This window comes from Etheostoma spectabile, chromosome 1 (genome assembly GCF_008692095.1).
Source record: "Etheostoma spectabile isolate EspeVRDwgs_2016 chromosome 1, UIUC_Espe_1.0, whole genome shotgun sequence".
Taxonomy (NCBI): Eukaryota; Metazoa; Chordata; class Actinopteri; order Perciformes; family Percidae; genus Etheostoma; species Etheostoma spectabile.
This window is the reverse complement of record NC_045733.1, coordinates 22,451,889-22,474,114: the sequence shown is the minus strand read 5'-3', so window position 1 is coordinate 22,474,114 and position 22,226 is coordinate 22,451,889. Positions and strand designations below refer to the sequence as shown.

General features: G+C 39.4%; 1 protein-coding gene across 1 annotated transcript in view; it reads right to left on the bottom strand.

Moving 5' to 3' along the window:
* Nucleotides 1–22,226, bottom strand: part of LOC116692225 (neural-cadherin-like) — a 347,629-nt gene that overhangs the window by 241,994 nt on the left and 83,409 nt on the right. The window contains 5 exon segments of the mRNA XM_032520340.1: nucleotides 2,188–2,299; nucleotides 2,406–2,427; nucleotides 7,657–7,848; nucleotides 10,794–11,019; nucleotides 13,771–13,968. Of these exon segments, the coding sequence (XP_032376231.1) occupies nucleotides 2,188–2,299; nucleotides 2,406–2,427; nucleotides 7,657–7,848; nucleotides 10,794–11,019; nucleotides 13,771–13,968 (750 nt within the window).

Here is a 22,226-nt window from a genome sequence, read left to right as displayed (position 1 = left end):
ACCGGTAGAGCCCTCATTTTAGCGCTGCACTACAGCGTAGTGCCATTATGCACGGCCGTTCACTGTGTCCCACCTTCATTAAATTGCCTGAGAACGACACCAGGCTGCTACAGTATAACCATCTAGACCTCTACACATACCAGACTGCTCGGTCCTAACTTGACTCAGCAAGACATTTCTCAGATGGAGGAGGACAGCCCAGCAGGGTTTCAGTGATGTGTACTCTGTATACATTAGCCCAGCTGCTAGCAGAGTTATTCCTGCTCAAAGCTGAATCCCCACAGAGCATCACAGTGAATTTCGGCCTGCATGCACGTTTGTTCAGCCTAATATTGGTAGCGGGAAGAAACAAGTAAGGGGGCTGCCAGGTCGCCATTGCACCGTCTCTGCTGCATACATCTCGCGTGCACGTGTCCGTGTGTGTGTGCATGAGTGTCGGTCGAGATGCATGTGGAGATGCATTCTCATGGTGAACTGACATTCTTAGAGCTGTCAACCAGCAATCGATCTCCCAAGACACATTAATGCCAGGTGTGAATCCAAAGTGCAAGTTATTACTTTGAACTTGTACTAGTGTTTCATCATAACATAAATAATATACTTTCTACAAATTCACAGGCAAGCATATTTCAATATGATAATGATACATTATCTTTGCTATGTGCAATGTCAGCTGTAAAGACAATACAACTGTTTTCACAGGATACAAAGCCATTGTACAGGTCATAGCTGTTCTGTTATTTACTGTGACACTGTGCTAGTAAACTACGTGCATGTAACTCATTTTGCCCCTTTTTCAAAAAGACTATTTAAATAATTGTAATAATGATAGTGATGAGGATGATTGTCAACAAATCAGTAAGAACACAGCGGAAGTGAAACAGCACCATTGCTTTGTAATGACAATCCAACCCCAAAAATCCGCCAGCAGCCTAAGGTAATGAGCACTTCAAATGAGGTGTCATCACAGCAGACATTAATAATTCACGTACTGCATGCAGCATTTTATTGCCCTGCATTTTGTTCTTGTCAACACTCATTTGCAGCTCTGTTGGGGTTTCCAGTTTTAGCCATCAGTATGTAAAGCTGTTCATTTTCAATTAGATGCATCACTTTATTTTGAGCTGCAACCAGAATGATCTTGAGCTGAATGTGGACAAAATATTGTTTTATTCATCATGAAATTTGGATCAATAATTACACTTTTTAAAGATATTAAGTGTGTTTCAAATAGAACATGTAGTCTCCATGCAGAGTGGAGGGGGGAAAGACAAGTGTGAAATGCTTTGCCGTCAGAAGCTAAAAAAGAACCTTAAAAAGAGGGCATCTCTGTCACACTGTGACAGCTCAAATTGTGATGAATCCACAACAGTTACCATTACCATTTCCTGTCAAAGATGAAACTTAAGTGATCCCCGTGTGAAAATTGGGTCATTACAGGAAAGGAGAGTCTAGAGTAGCTGCACTGATGGAAGTGCCGGGGATTTCACGGCTGCCAGTGCTGACAAGTACCTACTCGGTTTCCTGACCAGTCAAAACACATGAATGTTAAAAGGCCTTATTTTGTTGTGAAATCCACTATAGCAGGGCTTCTCAAACATTTATATAACACAGACCCCACATAGGCACACATTAGCCAACTGAGCTGCACCTGGTTTAGCTTAACGTCCAGTGTGTTTCTAATAAAGCCTTGAACTTTACAACCACCTACTGTTATAGGACATGAATAAAACGTCTCTTGTGAGTCACTGAGATATTCATTAAACCGAGAATGGGATTAAAAAAAAAAAAAAAAACACAGTACTGCATAATTTCCTCCTCAATAAACATTAGGATTGATGCATTATGTATTGTGTGTATCAGGAGTGTTTTAAGACAATTTTAACAAGAGTACCCTAACATTATTAACATTGTGTGTTTAATTAGTGAAGTGAAATAATCAAATAACACAAAAGTAGATTCCAGACCAAAAAGCTGACAAAAACAGCAAAGTGCATCTCCAATTTCCCGTGCGAGTACATAGAATGGAAAAACACAGAGAAATGGGATTGTTTTGAGTGCAAGATAATGTCATTTTATGTCGTCTAAAGACAAAAATAAAGATGTGCACTCAGTGATGTTGTGCAGAAATAGGAGTGGGGGTTAAGGACGGCACACAATCTTTTGAGTTTTGTCCAGATGTCTCACCTTGCAGCAGGGACGTTGCTGTTGTCACGGTCTCCGGCACGCCATCCTTGCTGTAAATGGACTGGAGGAACTCAGGAACGCAGTCATTTTCATCGACAATAACAACTCGAACCTAAGAGAGTTTAGGAGTAGAGAGGAGGATATGGAAAGATGGAGAGAGACAGGGAGGAAGTCAAAGAAGGAAGAAGAGGTGGCTTGAGTGAATGACAAAGTCTTACCCTCATCACATAGACTGTTTTCCTAAAAACGGCATTAAAACACACATTCCTGTTACATGTAGTCACCAAATCCAGTGCCATGAAATCTTAAAAGTAAAAATTGATCTATTGACATGTGCAACTGTTCCATGTGTTTTTAAACTAATTCAAAAGCTTCAAGGATTCTTCAGACAAAATGGAACACTAAGTCATGTGATTCTACTATATATATTATACGTGTGTGAAACTGCACTGAGAATACATTGGGAGCATTTTACAACATATTATATATAGTAAAAGAAAAACATTTAGCATAGAGTTTCTGTATTTCTGATCTCATATTGTATTTGTTAGCAATGTTGTTACTGCATCTACATGCTAAAACTGCCCAGGCAATCACAAGTGGAAATGCTGGAGATTAAAAGTCCCACTGGGTTGGTGTTATGTCAATTTTAAATCTGGGATTATTACTTCAGGCACTGTCCAAAATTGGTTTTCTTTGGGTCCGGAGTCCTTTTCATCTGCGAGTAACCCACATTAACCCTATCCATAACCAAAAGGAAGCCACATCCCAACCTTCTCCAAAGGCATGCCCTGACCCTGATCCCTCTGGTTTATTTACCCCTCCTCAGTGAGGGAGCTTCTGCAGAGTCGGTCCCTTCAGTAGGTCAGCGGAGAATGCAATCTTGTACAATTTTTCAGAAGCCCTGAGCTAAAAAATGAGAGTGGCTCAGTGTGCAAAGATGAATTTGTATGGTGTGAGCATTGTGTGGTGTTGTGTTGTGTGTGTGTGTGTGTGTGTGTGTGTGTGTGTGTGTGTGTGTGTGTGTGTGTGTGTGTGTGTGACACAGTAATGCTGTTCAGTTCATTAGGGGCATGAAGGCAAACACAGCATCTTCTACCAGATGTTGACTGCCTGAGTGCAGCATACAGGAGGAAGATATACACACATGGGCTAGCTGAAGAACCTCTCTCACCCCCTGCCCATATTCTGACATATAAATACAGCTGTATAGACAAAAACACTACAGATCACTCTCTGATACACACCACACACACCACACACACACACACACACACACACACACACACACACACACACCACACCACACACACACACACACACACACATTGTCAGTGGGGTGTAAATACCACTGGTATTAAGTCCTGGTAGGTAAGGAAAGTTTTGTAATATCTGTTAATTCTTCAGCAAAGATCAGCTTGGAAGCAATGGACAACAAAATAAAATCTGACCATGCCAACTCCCTAAGGTGATTTGTGAGTGTTTGGCAGTGACTGGTAATCTTTGTTTGCCTGTGTGTGTGTGTGTGTGTTGGTGTGTGTGTGTGGTGTGTGTGTGTGTGTGTTGTGTGTGTTGTGTGTGTGTGTGTTGCGCGCATGGCAGAGTGAGCAAGCCTATGTGCCAGTATTTTGGCATGGGTTCGGCAAGACATATGAACTTTGAGTACACGTGTGGCAAGGCTAAAGAAAAGCGAGATTGAATGAGAAGAGAAGGAAGTCAGCCGTAATAAAGCAAGATGAGCTCAAACACATGCACACAGTTTTGTGCACAGACACACACAAAGACACACACACACTTGGGGCAGCTGCAGGCAGGTCGCAGGCTGGTTAGGTAGCTAATGGTGCCAGTGAGCTATCACTCCTGGAGGGAGAAACTTGGAAAATACCTGCAAATTAAAGTCATGCTCAGTGACTCCAGTTCACACAAAAACTCCACCTGTGTTTGCTATTTTGGCAGACGGAGACAGATTTCTAAGAAGCAGAATAAAATCAAAAGCAAAAATGGACAGCTACGCAAATTGAAAAAGTGCCATTTATTTCTAGTATCCTTTGGCAAACAAATTAATGTAATTTCCCTACTCTCACGGGAAAATAGAATGCTTTAAGGCAGGGATCGTCAACAGGGGGTTCAGGGTCCCTAGGGGGTCCTCAGAGTCAGTGCAGGGCGTCTCCAAATTATTGTTAATAAGGTTTTTTTCAAAACTTAAAAAGACTTAACATGAATCCAACATATTTTTAGCAACCATAAATCTCCACTGCTTACTGGCCAATAGATAAGGTAGTCACTAAGGGCCATCCACATACACAGTTCACCCTAAGGGTTCACAATGTATGTTTAACATGAAAACATGATTTGTAAAAGAACGCAAACAAATAGTAGGCAGTTTATTATGCAACTTACTTCATACAATATTTAGTAGGGGCCCCCTGTCCTATTTCAGTTAAGGTCCTTGCCTTAAGGGATTGCAGATTTTAACCGGCTGTGTCTCTTGGTGGGCTGCTGCCTATGGATGGTGTCACTTCCTGCCTTAGATCGTCTTTGTAAGTATGCTAGGGCAGACCGAGACCTGACCATGCCCCCAGTTGCTGCTAAGGCTAACTTGATGTTACTTCCTGATCAACTGGCACCGTCCCCCGTCCCAGTGTCAATGTTGTGAATGCGTATCATTATCTGTAATAAAAGCCTTAACTAAGTTGACTGTCTGAAAGCCTTCTATCTGCTCTCTCATTACCCTCTCTCATTTTCCGTGGCTTCTGGGTTCACATAATGGCCCATTTCATCTTTCTTTCGTCCTACGGTAAAGGGAGTAGCCCGACCCAGGAGATCCTGCTGAGTTTGTTCGCTCTTAAAGCAAGCTGCTTGGGACTTCCCTAGTGCTTGCTCTCTTGAAATTCTTGCTTCTTAAACAACCATCCCAGAGTATGTTAACCTCTCTATAAACCTGAATAATCTTCTTATTTGGCCGTATCTTTCAATTTGCCCGTCTCCTACCTTCCACCATTGCCGCATCAACGCTCTGCTACAACCCTCGCGATCTCTCACCCCCACTGCTCCACGCAGACCCCCCCCCGAGCCTGGTTCTGTGAGGTTTCCAACTTTCTTAAAAATTTCCCCACTGTGCCAGTGCTAGCTTTGGTTAAACACATCGTTGGGTTGCAATCACATTCAAGTCGTTAGACCTTGCTTTTTAAAAAACGCATGAGATAACGTTGTTTATTCGGCGCTATAAATAAAATTGAAGTTACGGCTTCCCTCGATCGCGCCAGTGAACGGAGCTCTGACAACACCTGGCGGATCTCTACTGACCTCCACTGCTCCACTCCACGAGGAGCTCAGTGCGCTGACGCCACGGACAGGAGCCAAACACTGTTTATCTTAACACACTGCCCACACTGCCATGACACAGAGCTGGATTAAAAGCACCACATCGTCCAGGGTGCCATTCACATTTTCATTCGTCAGATATTAACCATTTTTGATATTCTAAAAAAATAATCTCATTAGACCAAAGAATATTCTAACTGATAATATGTTGTTGTACAATGTGTAATTGATGATTTGGGTGTCAAATTCATGTTCAATTTACAAGCCAGTTGAGCAAGAAAACATCTAAAAAAGATACTATGTAGATTATTTTTAACATTAGAGATGTTATTAGCATGAATATTTTAACAGTTGGATGTGGAGTGTGTATCGTGCCTTGTCACCACCATGCATTATAAACCACTTAAGATTTTTTGTAGCCATTCAACCCTCCATTATCTTCTCCATTGTTCCTATTTGAAGTAATGATCAATACCGGTATTCTGTTCAAGAGTCAGCAAAGAGCACATACAGGGGCATAAAAGCGAATATAAAGCTCAGAGCAATTGTAAAGCTCTACTTTTTAGCACTGACTGGACTGTCCGTGAGGATGTTTAAAAAGATTGTGCAGGCTCCAGAGTCAAGCATAGGGCTGAGGAAGCAGGCCACCCAGGGCAGGCGTGTGGGCAGTCAAGGGCACATACCAACTCCCTGCCCATTTATTTATTCCATTTATTTATTTATTTTTCTTCTCACTATTAATCTCCCTCTCTCTCTCTCTTTTTCTCTCGCCTCGTAGTGCTCTGTAGTCCACAGGGGCCCAGAGTGGAGCAGTTGAGGACAGTTTGGTTCAGCGGGACATGTTTTAGCCCCGGACCAGAGTAAAGTAGAAACCAGACCAGATGCATCGAAGCCTGCAGCGCTCAGCCGCTGTGTTCTCACTTCCTGACAACATGAAGAAGTCCTTAGGAATTCCAAAGCAGTCATCCCAGACAGACAAGTCTATTTGGGTTTGACTGTAGACAACTACTACTGTAGACATACTCTCAGGCTAAAACCGGACATGTACAGTTGTCTTTTAGGTTCAGGATTTCAATGCTACTTTACAATAAATTCAGTTTAAAGGCATCCTATAACAACCCATGTAGCACTAATGGGTTAAAAATGCCTCCCGTTCAACAAAAAAAGAGACCAATCAAGATGCCCTAAAACCAAACCTTCGTTTTAAAAGTAACTATAAATCAATCAAATTCCATCCAGCATGTTAGCAGCTTAAATGCATTACAAGATCAAGGAAGTTTCAGAGTAGACTGGAATTTTATGACCATGTGTGGTTACTTTATTGTCTGGAAGATATATCACAATCACCACAGCTCACCACAATTCAACTGCTGTCTTCCAAACCAAAACACTGACTGGTTTTCTACAAATACCGCCCAAGCAGTAACAACCGCTTCAAATGCAGCAAATCAAAGACAGCAAAGCCACATGACAAACAAGTGAAATTAAATAATTTCACTAGTAGAAACCCGGGCATTTTTAAGACTTTTCCCAAAAGTTGTTTGCCTAGGGGGTACAACCTTGTAGGAAAAACGCTTCGGTTTTGAAGCCCTCAAGTCTTTTAATTTAGACGTGGAAATTTGACTTGGAGTTTAAAAACACACCCCAAAATCCAGCCCCGGGCTCCTAAAGATTTTTAAATGGAAACTAATTGTTTCAAAGGAAAAAGTTTGGTTCCTGGATTGTTTGGTTTTTTATTTACGCAATATGTTTTATTTAAAATTGGGGGAGGATGACAGGGGGATGGAGGTCAAAAAAAATTTTTCCCCGAAGGGCGCTGTTTTTATCTTGTGGGAAAACCCCAAGGGCTTCCCCACATCCTCTTATTTAAAAAGGGCCCCTACAACCTTTTTGAATCACGTAACATTGAAAAAAACGTACACAAATTAAGTCTGCCCCTAAAGGGCAAACATTTTTTAAAAAAACCAAGCTTTCGGAAACTGGAAACCCATTAGTTTTGTTTGGGGAGGTTTACACCCCACACCCCAAAACACACACACACACACACACACCACACACACACCACACCACACACACACCACACACCACACCAAAACACACACACACACACACACAAAAAAACACCAAAATAAAACCCCAAAAAACCCCGCGGGATGCTCAGCTGGCCAGCCTTTTGCTGGGTCGGGGGCCAATAGCAAAATAACGATGTGGGGCGGTCCATAGTCGATAGGGGGGTCAGGTGAGTCCCAGTCTTGTGAAAAGGAGAAGAGGGTGCGGGGGTTTATAGAAGGGTGGGGGATTGGTTTTTTGGAAGGACACGGCCGGGGTAAAAGGAAACTGGGGAGACACAGAGGTACACCATTTACTGAAAGGCAGAAAAGGTTTGGGGAGAAGAAGTGGATATGGCGTAGTGAAAATTTTTGCCCTGACAAATTTCACTCCGATCAAAAACCCAATTCCCATTCAGTTATTTGCTAAAAAAATTCCCCGCATTATTAATTTTCATTTTTTTTGCTTGGGGTTTTATTCCATTTTCTGAGAGTAGGTACCGGGGAAAAAAACCCCCTGAGCTTGGGGGCCCCCAAAATGCATGTTAAATTTGGGGTTGGTTTCATTTTTCGGTGGGAAAAGGCCAAAAAAATAGAGGGGTTGCCGAGGTTTACTACAGACGGGCAAATGGAAATGAGCAATGTTGCATATACAGTTTAGACTGGGCGTTAATAGATTAGAATGAAGTAGACTCAATTTCAGTAGAGAAAAGAGAAGAGTTGGGCAAAATATAGTTAAGTGGAATGGGGATAAGATTTGAGTTGAGTATGTATGTGTAACATTGACTGGAACGGCAAGGAAGGGTTCCGTACATCCATAATCTGATCTTGCATTACTTACCTTGACTGGTATTTCAATTTGCACTGCTGACTCTTTATTCACAGTTCCAATTGTTTACATATACATCTGCAATACCGTATTTTAACTGTAATATGCAATTACTTTCCACTGCACTTTAATTTTGATAGCTTCTGCCCAAACTTTATTTGTACTACCTTTAAATCCATTGTTATACTGCTCATTTTAGCCCAACTTATTTTATATATATATATATATATATATATATATATATATATATATATATATTATGTAAAATTCGTTTATAATAGTATTCATTTCTATATTTATTCAGTACATATCCATCCTGCACTTATGAAACCATTGTAAATCCTGCACTTACTGCTAAGTAACTAACTAACTAACTTCTGGTTAGACCCAAACTGCATCTCGTTGCCTTGTACCTGTACATGTGTAATGACAATAAAGTTGAATCTAATCTAATCTAATAAAGGATTGAAATATGACTAAGACATTATGGAGCATCTTAAATTTAAGAACAGCAAAAGAAGAATAGAGAAGAATAGAGTAGAAGTGAAGTTAAGACTAGAGAAGAATAGTAGAGTAAAGTCAACCTATGAGGGAGAAACCTAAGGGGGAGAGTTTAGCTGTTGCTGGTTATTCATTAGACGCGGTATCTAACACTTGCACAGTTTCCCTGATGAAATCAGAGTAAACAGCAAGACTGGAATAACCACTGTATTGGTTTACCAAACGTGTCAGTCAAATAAAAGAAGAAAGTAGAGGAAGATAATGAGACCAATTCAAGGACGCTAGTCATAACTGTACCACTTTACTCATGCCTGAGGATGTGAGTGCTTATGTGTGTGTAAGGATGCACAGGCCTACGCAGTTTAATGTGTGAAGGCATGCAGGCTTGTGTGACCTGCATATTTAATCGTATATCACACTCATACAATATGATCTCATATCAATAGTGTAAAAACCAAGCATTACATCCATCACAGCCCACTGCATCAGTGCTTTTACTCATGTGCTGCACATCATCAATGTAGCGGTCTATAAAACATGAATTATTAGTGTATTAGGGCTGTAACGATATGGAAAATAAAACTGAAATCTCGACCCCCAGCTCCACAAACCTGTGTCGCAGTGGGAAAAGGGAGAATCGCGACACATGCCTTCCAACTCCTGAGTTATCCTTCTCGTCCAGATCCAGTGCTACCACATCTCACATACTAATAGTAGTCCTTTTGGTGCATATTCCTGTTTTGTCTGGTAAATTTAGCTAACTGCAAAGACAAATCAAAGCAAAAGAGGGGGCACTGGTAATGCTAACGGAGGTGTAGCTAACGTTACGAGTGACCGCTGTTTGACTCGGGTGTCTGGGCAGTTCAGTAAACTGCCGTTAGCGTCCTTAGCACCGGAGTTAAGTGCTGACCGGGAGGGTCGCTGGCCGGTTGGGGGCTGACTGTGGATGTGTCCCTGGACCGGGGCTCTAATTATAGTGGATGGTTGCTAGCTGGCTGGGGGCTGACTGTAGATGTGTCCCCAGGGCTGTAATGATAGTGGATGGCTGCTAGCTGGCTGGGGGCTGACTGTGGAATGGATGTGTCCCAGGGGCTGTTGTCAGCTCTCATGCCAACTGAAGCCTTGCAGCGCCGGGAGACTGAGGCAGAGAGACAGGGGTGTGCTAGCTAGCTAAATTACTATTAGATTAGTCGTTTATCTATACAGTTACTAACATTACTGTTGAATTTGTGGGTTAGCCCAGAGATGTGGTGAAAACAATCATACTAAAAAAAAATGTTGGGAGCGGAATTGTCAATTACTGTTACCATTACAATTATTCTTATGTCTCATGAACAACTGAAATGATTTTGGAAACATTGTTTAAAGGTACAAAAGAATCTTTGGTGTTGGATCAATCGCTAGTGAAGTCAATCAATATCAATAAATACGGTCTCTGTATTACTGTGTAGCAAAGTGGGATGTAATCAATGACAAAACGATGCCTTGTGGCAGAAAAATGTTGTATTACGTTTACTGAGGAATTACCCCCCGAGAAAAAACAAGTTTTGTATCGAATTGTGAGTCAAAAATCGTGATACGAACCGAATCATAGGTGTGGTGTATCATTACAGTCCTACAGTGTGTATGTGAGAAATAATACGTGCACATCAAATGTCTATGATGAATTCATCTTTTCAAACATATAATACATGTAATTAAATCTGACTAGTCTGGCTATCGATCAGGTCTGTAGCAGCAAGACAATGTCTAGAAGAAATATACGTGTCCACAGATGTGTGTGAATCTGTGAGGTGTATACAGAGTTACAGAGCCAACATAGGTATTGTGAAGGTAATTCCTGAAATAAAACCAGGCGCTTTTGAGGTTTTGTATCCCTGAGTGTGCTGTAAGTGTAAACTCACGGCTGTCCTTCAGGGGTGTTTTCCGGTATGGCAATGGTGAAGGAAGCATTGGTGAATTGTGGTGGCCGGGCTCCAGCCACCACAGAGACCACGACAGGGGCGCTGCGGCTGCCCAGCCGGTCGGCAGCCACCACTGTCAGCAGGTACTCCCTGTCCCGCTGCAGGGGAAGGCCTGTAGTTCGCACCTGGCCGTTCTTCCTGTCCACTTCAAAACGACCATCACCACCTGCAGAGAAAAGCAATATGTGTACTGATTGGAGTACCATTTTCACTTTTACTAAAGATCATGGTTCAACTTTAAGGTTATTTTTTCACTTTGCCAGGTTGGGCAGGTAAAAAAAAAAAAGTTTTTTTAAATGATCCACTTTTATCTGCTTTAGACTCAAAGTTATGGAAAACTTTGCAAAACATTGTAGCTGTTTCATCAACATTTTTTAAACACAAAAATGGGCAAGTGGGTTGTTGTATTTACTTGCCCAACCTGGCATTTTACTTACCATCAGCCAATCATTATTGTTGAATCCTGAAAATATATCGCTGGTTTCAAAGTCCAACACTAACGCAGTTTGTTCTTTTACACATTTCCAAGTTTCCAACATTTGCCAGGCCTACATCTGCATAAGTTTTAATGCATCATTGCACACAATTTTTGGATTGGTTAGATAAAAGACAATATATTTATCTTAATACAGACAATACAGAGATAACAGTAGAACATAAAATGAATATGAATATGTTTGCGAGGCAGACAATACCTTAAATGTCCCATAGCATGAAAATGTCACTTTATGGAGTTTTTTAACATTAATATGTTGCCCCAACCTGCCTATGGCCCCCCAGTGGCTAGAAATGGCAATAGGTGTAAACCGAGCCCTGGGTATCCTGCTCTGTCTTTGAAAGCCGATCTGCAATCTTCCCTTTATGTATTCATAATGCGCAAGGTTACCTCCCCTTTCTCTGCTTCGCTCACCCAATGAATTTGGCTCACCCATGAGAGAGAGATATCATTGCTTTCAAATGAGCAAAGCATGACAGTTGGTCAAGGCCACACCCCCCAGCCTCCACCCTCTCCTGTTCAATAGCATTTAAAGCTAAGGAAAGCTCATTGTGGGACTGGCTCTAGTGGCTGTAATTCTGCACCAAGGCTGAATTTTGGGAAAGAGACTTCAGATACAGTATTAAGGACCACTAAGGTCTATATGAAAGAGATTTCAGATACAGTATTAGGGGACCACTAAGGTCTATATAAAAGAGACTTAAGATACAGTATTAGGGGACCACTAAGGTCTACATAAAAGAGACTTCAGATACAGTAGTAGGGGACCACTAAGGCCTATATAAAAGAGAATTCAGGTACAGTATTAGGGGACCACTAAGGTCTATATAAAAGAGAATTCAGGTACAGTATTAGGGGACCACTAAGGTCTATATAAAAGAGAATTCAGGTACAGTATTAGGGGACCACTACGGTCTATATAAAAGCATCCAAAAAGCAGCATGTCACTGGACCTTTAAGAAGTAATTCGAAGGTAGCATTGAGAACACTGAAAAGTAATGGTTGACGTTTTAAGAGAGCTGTAGATGTAATTAAATCATAAACGAGTACAAAAGATTGGTACTTAGAGTGTACCTTACTAAAATAACAAGAAGATAAACTACTAGAGATGCAAACGGTTTTGCCATGATGTGAGTTGAACCTTTTCTTGCAGACTTCTTTCTTTTGTTTCATGCTTTCAGCTCAAGAGGAAAGAAAGGAAACTCCCTAGGTTACGGCTCAGAGTCAAGCAGTGCAATGGACTACAAGGCAATAGGCTCTGGAAAAAGTGCTGCCTTTAAGAGCTGTCAAAAATATTGTAAATGCATGCTGAGCTTGTGCCACTAAAGTGCGAAAAATGACTGGACAGTCAGTTTTCCAAACTGTTGAGATGTGTAATGCAAAGAGGAAAGACAGACTGGAACTGTGATGTTAAATATTCATGAAAATTGAACAGGTTATCCAAACTTTTGTAAATGCAATGTAACTTTGGACTGTGCGATAGAAGGCATCCCATTGAGGAGGTTCACACCCAATCCTGCTTTCTAGTAGAGACTCTAACATAAATGTTTATGTTTTCATGTAATTTCTATTGTCAATCCATTTTCTGTCCATCCCATGGGGAAAATTGGAAGACATTCTCTTTATAGACAGAGATTTTAGCAGATTCCAAAATGGGCACAATAAATCATTACATGGCAAACAATAAGAAAACCAATTATTTTGCGTAGTGGAGAAATGAATTGCATTACACTGGAAAATAACTGTGTGCATGAAAAAAAAATGACTGGCTCAGTAGAGACTCAAGTTTCAAGGAGCAACATGAACATATTTGATTCTGCATCACAATATAAAAATAACAAAGCTTTTGACCATGATACATTTATTCCCTCTGCATTATACACACCAATGATGAAACACTTATCTAAAAACGGCAAAATATTGTTTTAATTCCCTCATTTTATATAAATCAATTTACTGACTTCAGTCCTTTAACAAACTCTAAAAATGTTGTGGATGCAAGTGCATTTCCTAAACTTGAGCCCCTCATGTCACATACATCTTTAGGTTTTCATTTAAAACCAAGTGATGTGCTTTTCACAGGGTTAAATATAGTTTGTCACATACTTCAACATTTAACAACAACGTGCACAACACCAGGATCCTTTCACCTACCTTAAAGTGCCCCTAGCACTCACACCATTCAAAAGGCCATTTGACCCAAAAACCAGAACACGGCACATCTTAAAAGTGGAGTTTCTGTCATTAAACGAAAGTTTGACTCAGGTACATTCACAAAAAGACCCTAGGTTACATTTTGGCGAGCGCTCCGCTTTAATGTCGAGGCAAGGAGTTTGGAAAACAGAATTCTAAAAAGGAAGGCATCTTATGAATAAAATGTTAAAAGACGGTAAATGCAGGAGAGAAAAAATAACAACCTACCATCAGACAGGAAGTACTCCACTTCACCGTTGTTGCCTTCGTCCCCGTCCTGAGCGTGGAGCTTGTAGACCAGCGAGCCCGCAGGGGCATCAGGGGACACCACAGCCAGGTAGGGAGCAGGAACCATGGTCCATTCTGGGATGTTGTCATTTACATCCATCACAGTCAGCTCCACTCTGACCAAGTACCACTCTGGACCTGGAAAAGGAAAAGAATTGAGAAGATGTCAGTTTAGCAGGGGTGGGAATCCCTGGGCACCTCACGATTTGATTCAGAGGCCAACCATTCGATTCTAAACCAATTATTAATGCATCTTGATGCAACAATTGTTTATGTACATTCCCATGCCTGTTTAAAAAATATACTTATAAATCTGAGTTTGTTATATTTTGACATATATAGTATTTGTCACATAATTTTTAATGAAATCTCTTTGTCTACTGGGGTTTTTATTGGTAGTCATACCATGGTTAAGCCTTAAACATGCTGAGTCACCTCCCCTCACAGTGATCTTCCATGTCAGAGGCCCAGTCATGTTTAAAGGAGGAGAACATGAAACATGAGGTGGTCAGATGTCACGTGATAAAGTAGGATAACCAGCCTATATGTGTTTTGCCTATATGTCTTATCAGATCATGTGTTTGTGTTTTTTGTTTTTGACCATTGATTTGTGGGTTTTGTCTGCACTCTTGCCTAAACTCTAAGTTGTTGTCCATTATCCCATTTTTATTTTTTTTTATAATCAATTATTAACTTCAAGCATTGAAATGTTCTATAAAAAATTGCGATGCCTCTTAGAATCAATCTAAGAATTCAGTAATTTTTGGAATTTATGGTCAATAAACCTCATTTATACGAAATTATACATAATGTTTGAGTAAGAAAATCTGAAATTGGGAATTATTTAGACAAAAATTAAAGGAATGTATGTTGATGGATAATCATAGACTGGAATATGTCAACTTTTACTCAATACTATTTCAAAACATCTTCAATTTATTTTTCAAATGCTATAAAATTGAATAAGACGCCTCAAAATTAATGAAAGTATTATAACCCTTTATATATAAAGGGTTATAACAATTTGGTATTTAAAAGAACATTGATACAGGAAAACGGGTTAATTTGACCCGAGGACATCATGAGGGTTAAGAAAAAAACCCGTGTATGCTTACAGTGAAAATCCCTAAGCTTGCAAAGAAAGACCTACTATCTTTTTTTGCAGAGCCTTGTGTACATCTCACACTTAAACACAATACGGCATGTTCAGTTACATGATATCAAACAATATGCTTGTTAGGGGTCTGCAAAAAAAGAAGAAAGAAAAAAAAAATCGATTCACATTGTGGTGCAAGCTTTACAGATTCAAAATCAATTCATAGAACTCAAAAAAAAAAATCATTTGTTTTTTTTTTCATTTTGTAATTGTGTATACTATCACATGGGAAAAGTAACTTCATTTACATACTGTGAGTTGTTTCGTTAATTGAGAATTGATTGAATCGAAAATCGATATTGACTCTTGAGCCTGAAAAAATGAAAATCAATATTGAATCAAATGGTGACATTTTGTGAATTGTGCACCCCTACTGCTTGTAAATTTGGGAAGGATCAGCAACATTTGAGGTTTCCAAAATTTCTCTACTAGACACATTTACTAGCGTTAGCAGCTGCATTAGCAACATTTAGTCATGAAGCAAATGGAAGCACAGGTTATGATAAACGCACAAACAAGCCGCATGCTGTATATGTTCCTGTTGGTATTATCTGTTTCTATCTTAGAAGAATGTTTCAAGCATCCTTGTCACATACAGACACACTTAATGGCTCGGTGACAGATGTAGACAGAAAGTGAATGAGGTTTTGCGCTTGCTATGTTAATTTTCCCTCCAAAATTCAACAAAACAGAGTTTTTTCTCCCTTTTTTGTCTTGTTTGTCTCCGTGCAAAGCAACACTCTGTTCTTCTCGGTCAGCACAAAAGACATTTCCAGCAGAGCAAACTATGTGACAGTCAGCCAGCAATAGCCTACTGTTTTACTCCAACCAGCTGTGTTGCCCAGGCAAACAGACTATCATTCCAGCAGGTGGTTGAGGTAGCAGCAAAAATACATAATATATGATAACAAGTGGCAACAAGAAGAGGAAGGGAGACGTTTGCATTGGTCTAAAACCTACTGCTGTGCAGGGATTTTTCTCAAGAATAATAAGTCAAAGTAATACTTCCCTGGAGAAAACCAAACATTTGCTTCAAACTGGGCCTGCACGATTCAGGGAAAAATATGCATCACGTTTTTTAGCTTAGAATTGATATCAAGATTCTCTGCCACAATTTTTTTCTTACAAAGTGTAATGTGTATTGCACACATGAAGCATGACAAAACAAAACTACTTGATGAACGTAGATTTGAACATAGATTTTTTTGGCAGTTATCGCACATTGTGCATCGCCACAAGCCTGTAAACAGAGGCTTCAATAATGAGAAGGGAGAGCACTGCAGTGTTAATGACAAGCCGATAAGGTGGGGAAACAGTCCTGGTGGAGAGTTTTGTGCAACAAATGGTTAAGAAATAGCAAAACAGATGTTTTGACACCTAAAAATCAAACCCCAGCATGAATTTCCAATTTTAGAGATTCAAATTAAAGCATTTGATGGTAATATTATTTTTGCTACCCAAAACAAACAGAAAAATAGTATGTTAACAATGCTAAAGCGATCAAGTATTATTCAGTTACGCTGTCTTCTTTTCGACTGACATCACCCTGCATATCTTTCCTGAATGTGTCATGTGGACAACAGACGACAGAAATATGATCAAGAATAAACTGAGAGGAGCCCTTCTCTGCATCTCAACTAGTAATTATAATCAGTGCTGCGCTGTCTGCACCCGTCGTAAACAGCAATCATACTGACACTGGTAAGACACACTAAGGTCCCACAGAGACCTCATCAGTGCACACATGCACACACACACACACACACACACAAAATATGCTGCCGTTTTGGTACCTGTTTTGGTAGAAAATGTTGGATTCCTATTCAGCATGGTTAGATCACAAAATGGTATCACTGTAATTGTGCTACGCTTATGTACTGATGTCCATATAAGTCCAGATGATCAATATTCTCCATCTTCAGGTTTTGCATTCTCTGGATTTAATACCAAAATGCAAGTAGCGAGACTGTAAATGATGAAAGATAGAACTTTCTTAGGAGGAGAGCAGAATCTTTAGCAACAGACATGTTTGCCAGTATATTGTGCATCCCTATTAGAAAGAAAAACATAAGTGGACATCAAAAGATGACAAGAGTCAGATTAACTAGGCACAAAAAAATAGCACTACACTTGACTCCGGGATTCAACCAATGCATTTCTCTCTCTCTCTTTCTCTCTTTCTCCTCCTCCCAGTGGTCGTAACAGATTCAGAATTAATTGGCAAAAGGACAATGCAGCTTTGGGGAAGAAGGGACAGCATTAGCCAGATAATAAATCACTGGGCTACTATACAGAGCACTGTGCCAAAATGCACACACACCACACCACACACACACACACACACACCACACACACACACCACACACACCTAATAACATCATCAGTGGATTAGTGGCTAATAAAAAACCCTAGGGAGAACAGCTTGGTGCTTTGGGGCCCTTTCCCCCACCCCCAAAGCATTCTGCATTAATGTAGTTGCAACCCTAACAAAAGTTGGCCGGCAATTTTGACAAAGGGTCCGAAGGCTGTTTTTTTTTTCCCCAAAAACCTAAATTTCCCCCAAAGGTTGCAAGTCCAAACCCTCTTCAGTGCATGTTTAATTTCTCACAGGCTTTTTGGGAAACTTGTTCCGGGCACAAGCAGTTTTTGGTAGAGTCCAGAAATCCTAAAAAGGGAAACCCCGATTAAAAAAAAAATCCCCTAAAGGGTTTGGGGGTTTTTTATGATCACAAAAAAAATCAAACTGGGGTTTAATTTGGAACAAATTTTCAATTTTCCCTGGGAAAAAGGGACACACTTTTTTGTTTTGGGCTGAAAATGAAAAAAACCCTTTTCCAAAAAATAAAAAAAATTTTTTTCAGCAGACATTTTGAATTGAATTTGGAAAGAAAAGCACAGGCGAATCAATAGGTTGTAGGCTTCTTTAAAGCTTTTTTAAGAATTTTTCAAATTTTTGTTTTTATCCAATTTTTGGGTTTTTTTTATTTTTTTTTAAGAAACCACAAAAATTTTTTTCAAAACAGGGTCTAGATGAAATACAGAAAAGGGGTACACATACCAGGAAGGCACCCAAACTTTGACACCAAAACCCCAGAAGAAAGCCAGGGAAAGGGGGGAAGGAACCCAAAAACAAAAGCACAAAAAGCAAGAAAAGATGTTTCAGCTGGCTGAAGGGCAGCCCGAAAAGACCCCCACGATACACAGACAACACACTGATATAAACAAATCTCCGCAAGGGTTTTGATTATTTTTCGATTAAGGGGTTACTGTTTGGTCTGCAAAATGTCAAAAAAAGTTGATCAGTGTTCCAAAAAAGCCAAGATGACGTCCAAAAATGTCTTGTTTTGTCCACAACTCAAGATATCAGTTTACAAGTCACAGAGGAGAGAAGAAACTAGAACATATTCACATTTAACAAGCTGGAATCTGACATGTGTTATCATAAAAAAATACTTATACAGATGAATTGAATATCAAAATAGTTTAATAGTTCATTCTAATTAATTCATTGATTTATCTTTACCGCTCTAATCATTAGCAAGGACTCTGTTTCAGTTATTACTGTAATTCAATGCAGCTAATAATGTTCTTAGTTATAGGCCATCTGCGGTCCATTCATTTCATTGAAGATGATACAGAGATTGATAAAGAAATGCACCAATAATTATATAGTCTCTAACAGTTATTTTCTTTATTGATTAATGTGCTGTTAGTTTCTTGATAAATAGTTTTGCAATACAAATTTTAATATTTTACAATCTGGAGCTTTATAATTTAGTTTCCCACAAGGAAGTGTCTTCATATGTTTTTGTTTGTTGGCCCAACAGTCCAAACCCCAAATATATAAGGTGTACTATCATGTATGACACATAAAAGGATCCAACGCTCAGATTAGACAAGCTGGAACCAGCAATGAATAAAACAATTATTTGATGATTCAAATAGTTGCAGATTACATTTTTTTTTGTCGATAACTCATCATTTCAGCTCTATGCGCAAGACCTGTAAACAGACTTTGATGTGTTTAATGGATGAAGTTCCCCTTCAAGCTTTCAGGGTTTATGGTGAGAAAAGAAATGTGCCAATCTGCTACTCCCCTTCAGTAAAGCCAAAGACACTTGACTTATGGTGTCTTTAGGTCAAGAAATAATTAGGTTTAGCAAATGTATTTACTTTTTAATGAATAGGAGTCATACCGATCAAAAATAAAAAGGCGAAATTCACAGGGAAATTTGGACCAGCCAAGGGGCAATTAAGTTTGTTTTGAACTGGAAACTAAAAAGACAACGTTTTTAAGTGCTCTTTGGGTTCGGGGGCGTAAGATGACAAAAAGCCAGAGTCGTAAAGTTGAAAAACATGTGTTGATACAGTAGTAATACAGTCAGTGCTGGAAATAGACAGATCTATAAATCATTTATAATCAAAGAAAACCCATTGCCGGATTGAGATGCAGCTCTTGCCTAAATTTTATGAAAATAAATGAAAAACTTTATATAAAAATTTCCATGTACCTAGCCCCACTATCTTTGCCCTGTCGTTTTATACTGTTAAAATTTTTAAAAAACGATCTATTTTAACATGATACAACTGTAAAAACAGACACAAAGTAAAAACACCTCCAAGGAGTTATGTTTTTCCTATAGATCATGATTCCTTTACCCAAATTCCCAAAATTGCTAAACTAGCTAAACCCCTTCATTTTTTTCTAATGGAGTTTAGTAGCTTTGCTAAAAGGAACAACCTTTTTAAATTTCCCCTTGGTGGAGGAATAACAAAAAAACGTTTATTTTAATTTGCCACATTCTGTAGGTTTTTTATTTAAAAAATGGTGAGTCTCACTTTTTTCTTTCTGCCCCTTCAATGTCAGTCTGGTTTAACCCTGCACGACTTTTTGTTCTTAGGTATGAAAAAGCTTTTTTCAAAACCCTTTATACCCAAAAAATATTATTTAAAACAAACGCTTCTCACATTTCCTTTTTGCAAGCTACAAAAAAGCCTCAAAAATTCAAAAACTGAACTCTGAATACCAGGGCAAGCAAGGCTTGAGCAATACTGGAGAATACTTTATTAAAAAAGTTAAAAAGCAGGGGGAAACTTTTTTCAGAGACCTTTCACAGGGCTTGTAGGCACTAATGGGTGTCAAACCCTAATTACACTGGCAGGAGTATCACAGAGGAAACAAATGAATGCCCATTTTTACACCCAAGCGTTTATTAAAAAACCTCTTAGGGGGGGCCCTACCCCCCCTCTGGTTTTTTTTTAAAGACTCCGAAAAAAAACACCGAGACCACCAGTTTGACCTGAAGCTGGGAAAGGATAAAAAAGTGCATAAAATGTACATTAATAAGCCCAAAAATTTGGGCCCCCCATGAAAAGAAAAACTTTTCAACCCATGTGGTTGATGAGATCTCATGAGATCTCAGGGCATCTCAAAGAAACGGTTTCGGCATACATTCGTAATGAAATTTTTGGGAAATCCATAAAAAATAAAAATTTTGTCTTACAAAAATTAACAATGGAAAACTTTCAAAATTTTTTTATTCAATGATTGTTGATTTCTAACTCGCAAAAAAACCCTTTAAGGGACAACCTTTTTTTTGGGGTTTTATTGCTAAAATTTTGGGAGCAGTGGGGACGGGGTTTTGTAGGTCCCTTTTTACGTATTTTCATTACAGAAGCTTTTTGATCTTTTAGCTACGGGGCGCAAAGTGACACACGCAAACTAATCCATCATCACAAAGGGAACCCCCGCACGCTTAAAACATCCACCAACTTCACTGGACAGCATTAGGGCTTGCAAACGCAAAGCATGCATTTTTGTAGCTTGGGGTTTTGGAGAATAACGAATGAGCAATGCGTTGAACATAAAGCCCTGGTAACGCAAGGGCGCCCCCCTGCCTTGGGTGGCTCCAAGAAGTTCCCCTTTATCTTTTTTTAATTTTTTTTGGTTTTTTTGTAACAGTATTCAAAAAAAAAGTACCAAAAAGTTTTGGTTTTTACTGCCTGGGGCAAGTAAATTGTTTCCCTTTCCCCCAAAAAAAAACCCCAGTCCTGGACAGCGGGCAAACTTAATGCAAGCCCTGTGGGCACACATTTTTTGATTCCCCCCTGCATTCGCACCTCCAGTTAGCATAGGGGGGAAGTACGTGTGGGTTTTTGTGCGTCCAATCTCCGATCATGATAATAGAAGACCCCAAGGTTGGCCATTGGGGGCCGTTTTCTGTCGGTGGTGGGATGGTATGGGGGGGCCCCCCGGGACTGCCTGTCTCTTATCTGTTACCCTATACACCAAATTTCCCGTTAATCAGAGCAGTTATTGAGACTTGCAGTGTTGGGGGGTTTTAAAGGGATGGACAGGGGGGAGAGTACAGTCACTGGGGATACTTGTGGAGGGGAGGTAAGAAATAACGCTGCGAAAGGGGATAACCCCGAGGTGGGAATGACTTCAGGAGAAATGGACGGCTTTTCAGGCCCTTTGCATTTGGTGAGTTATTGGGTTAGGGTCAAAACCCGGGGAGTTAACATGACAAAGGCTGAATGGAAAAAGAGAAGGGGGTGACAGAATTTCCTATACTTTTAATCGGATAAAAAATGTAATTGTTAATGTCAGTGGGACCTGCTTTGCCCACACTTCCCCTAAAAGAAAATAAGCAAAAACAAAAAAAAAAATCTTTTTGAAATTATTCAAAAACCTTAATTTAAAAGCCTTGGAATTAAAACCCCAACATCAAATCACTTCACCATACATGGGAAACATTTTTTAGAAGTTAAAATGGAAATATTGTTAAATGCTTAGTTTTATATTTTATCCTCTTGTAAAGGATGTTTTTATCTAACTTTTAATCCTTGTCCAAAAAAAATAGTTTTTATCTACCCATTTTTAAACCCTTCTCCTGTCCCCTTAAAAAATTTCCCCAGACAAACTGTTTTGGGGTCTAAAGCCCCAAAACTTCCCAAAATTTTTTGTCGCCCAAATTTCCTTTTTGTATAATGCTTGATAATCAACCCCGCAAGAAAAAATCAATTAGATTATATATATATATAAAATTTTATAAAAAAAATTTTATATATTTTATATATTTTAAAAATATAAAAATCTACAGAATTTCAGATGAATGAATAATATTTTTTTTTGACCAAAAAGGCCCTTTGTAAAAAAAAAAATAAAATGCCCGGTTTTATCCAAATTTATACCATGTTGTCTTTTTTTAAAAAAGGGAAATTTTAAAAAGGGTTGACC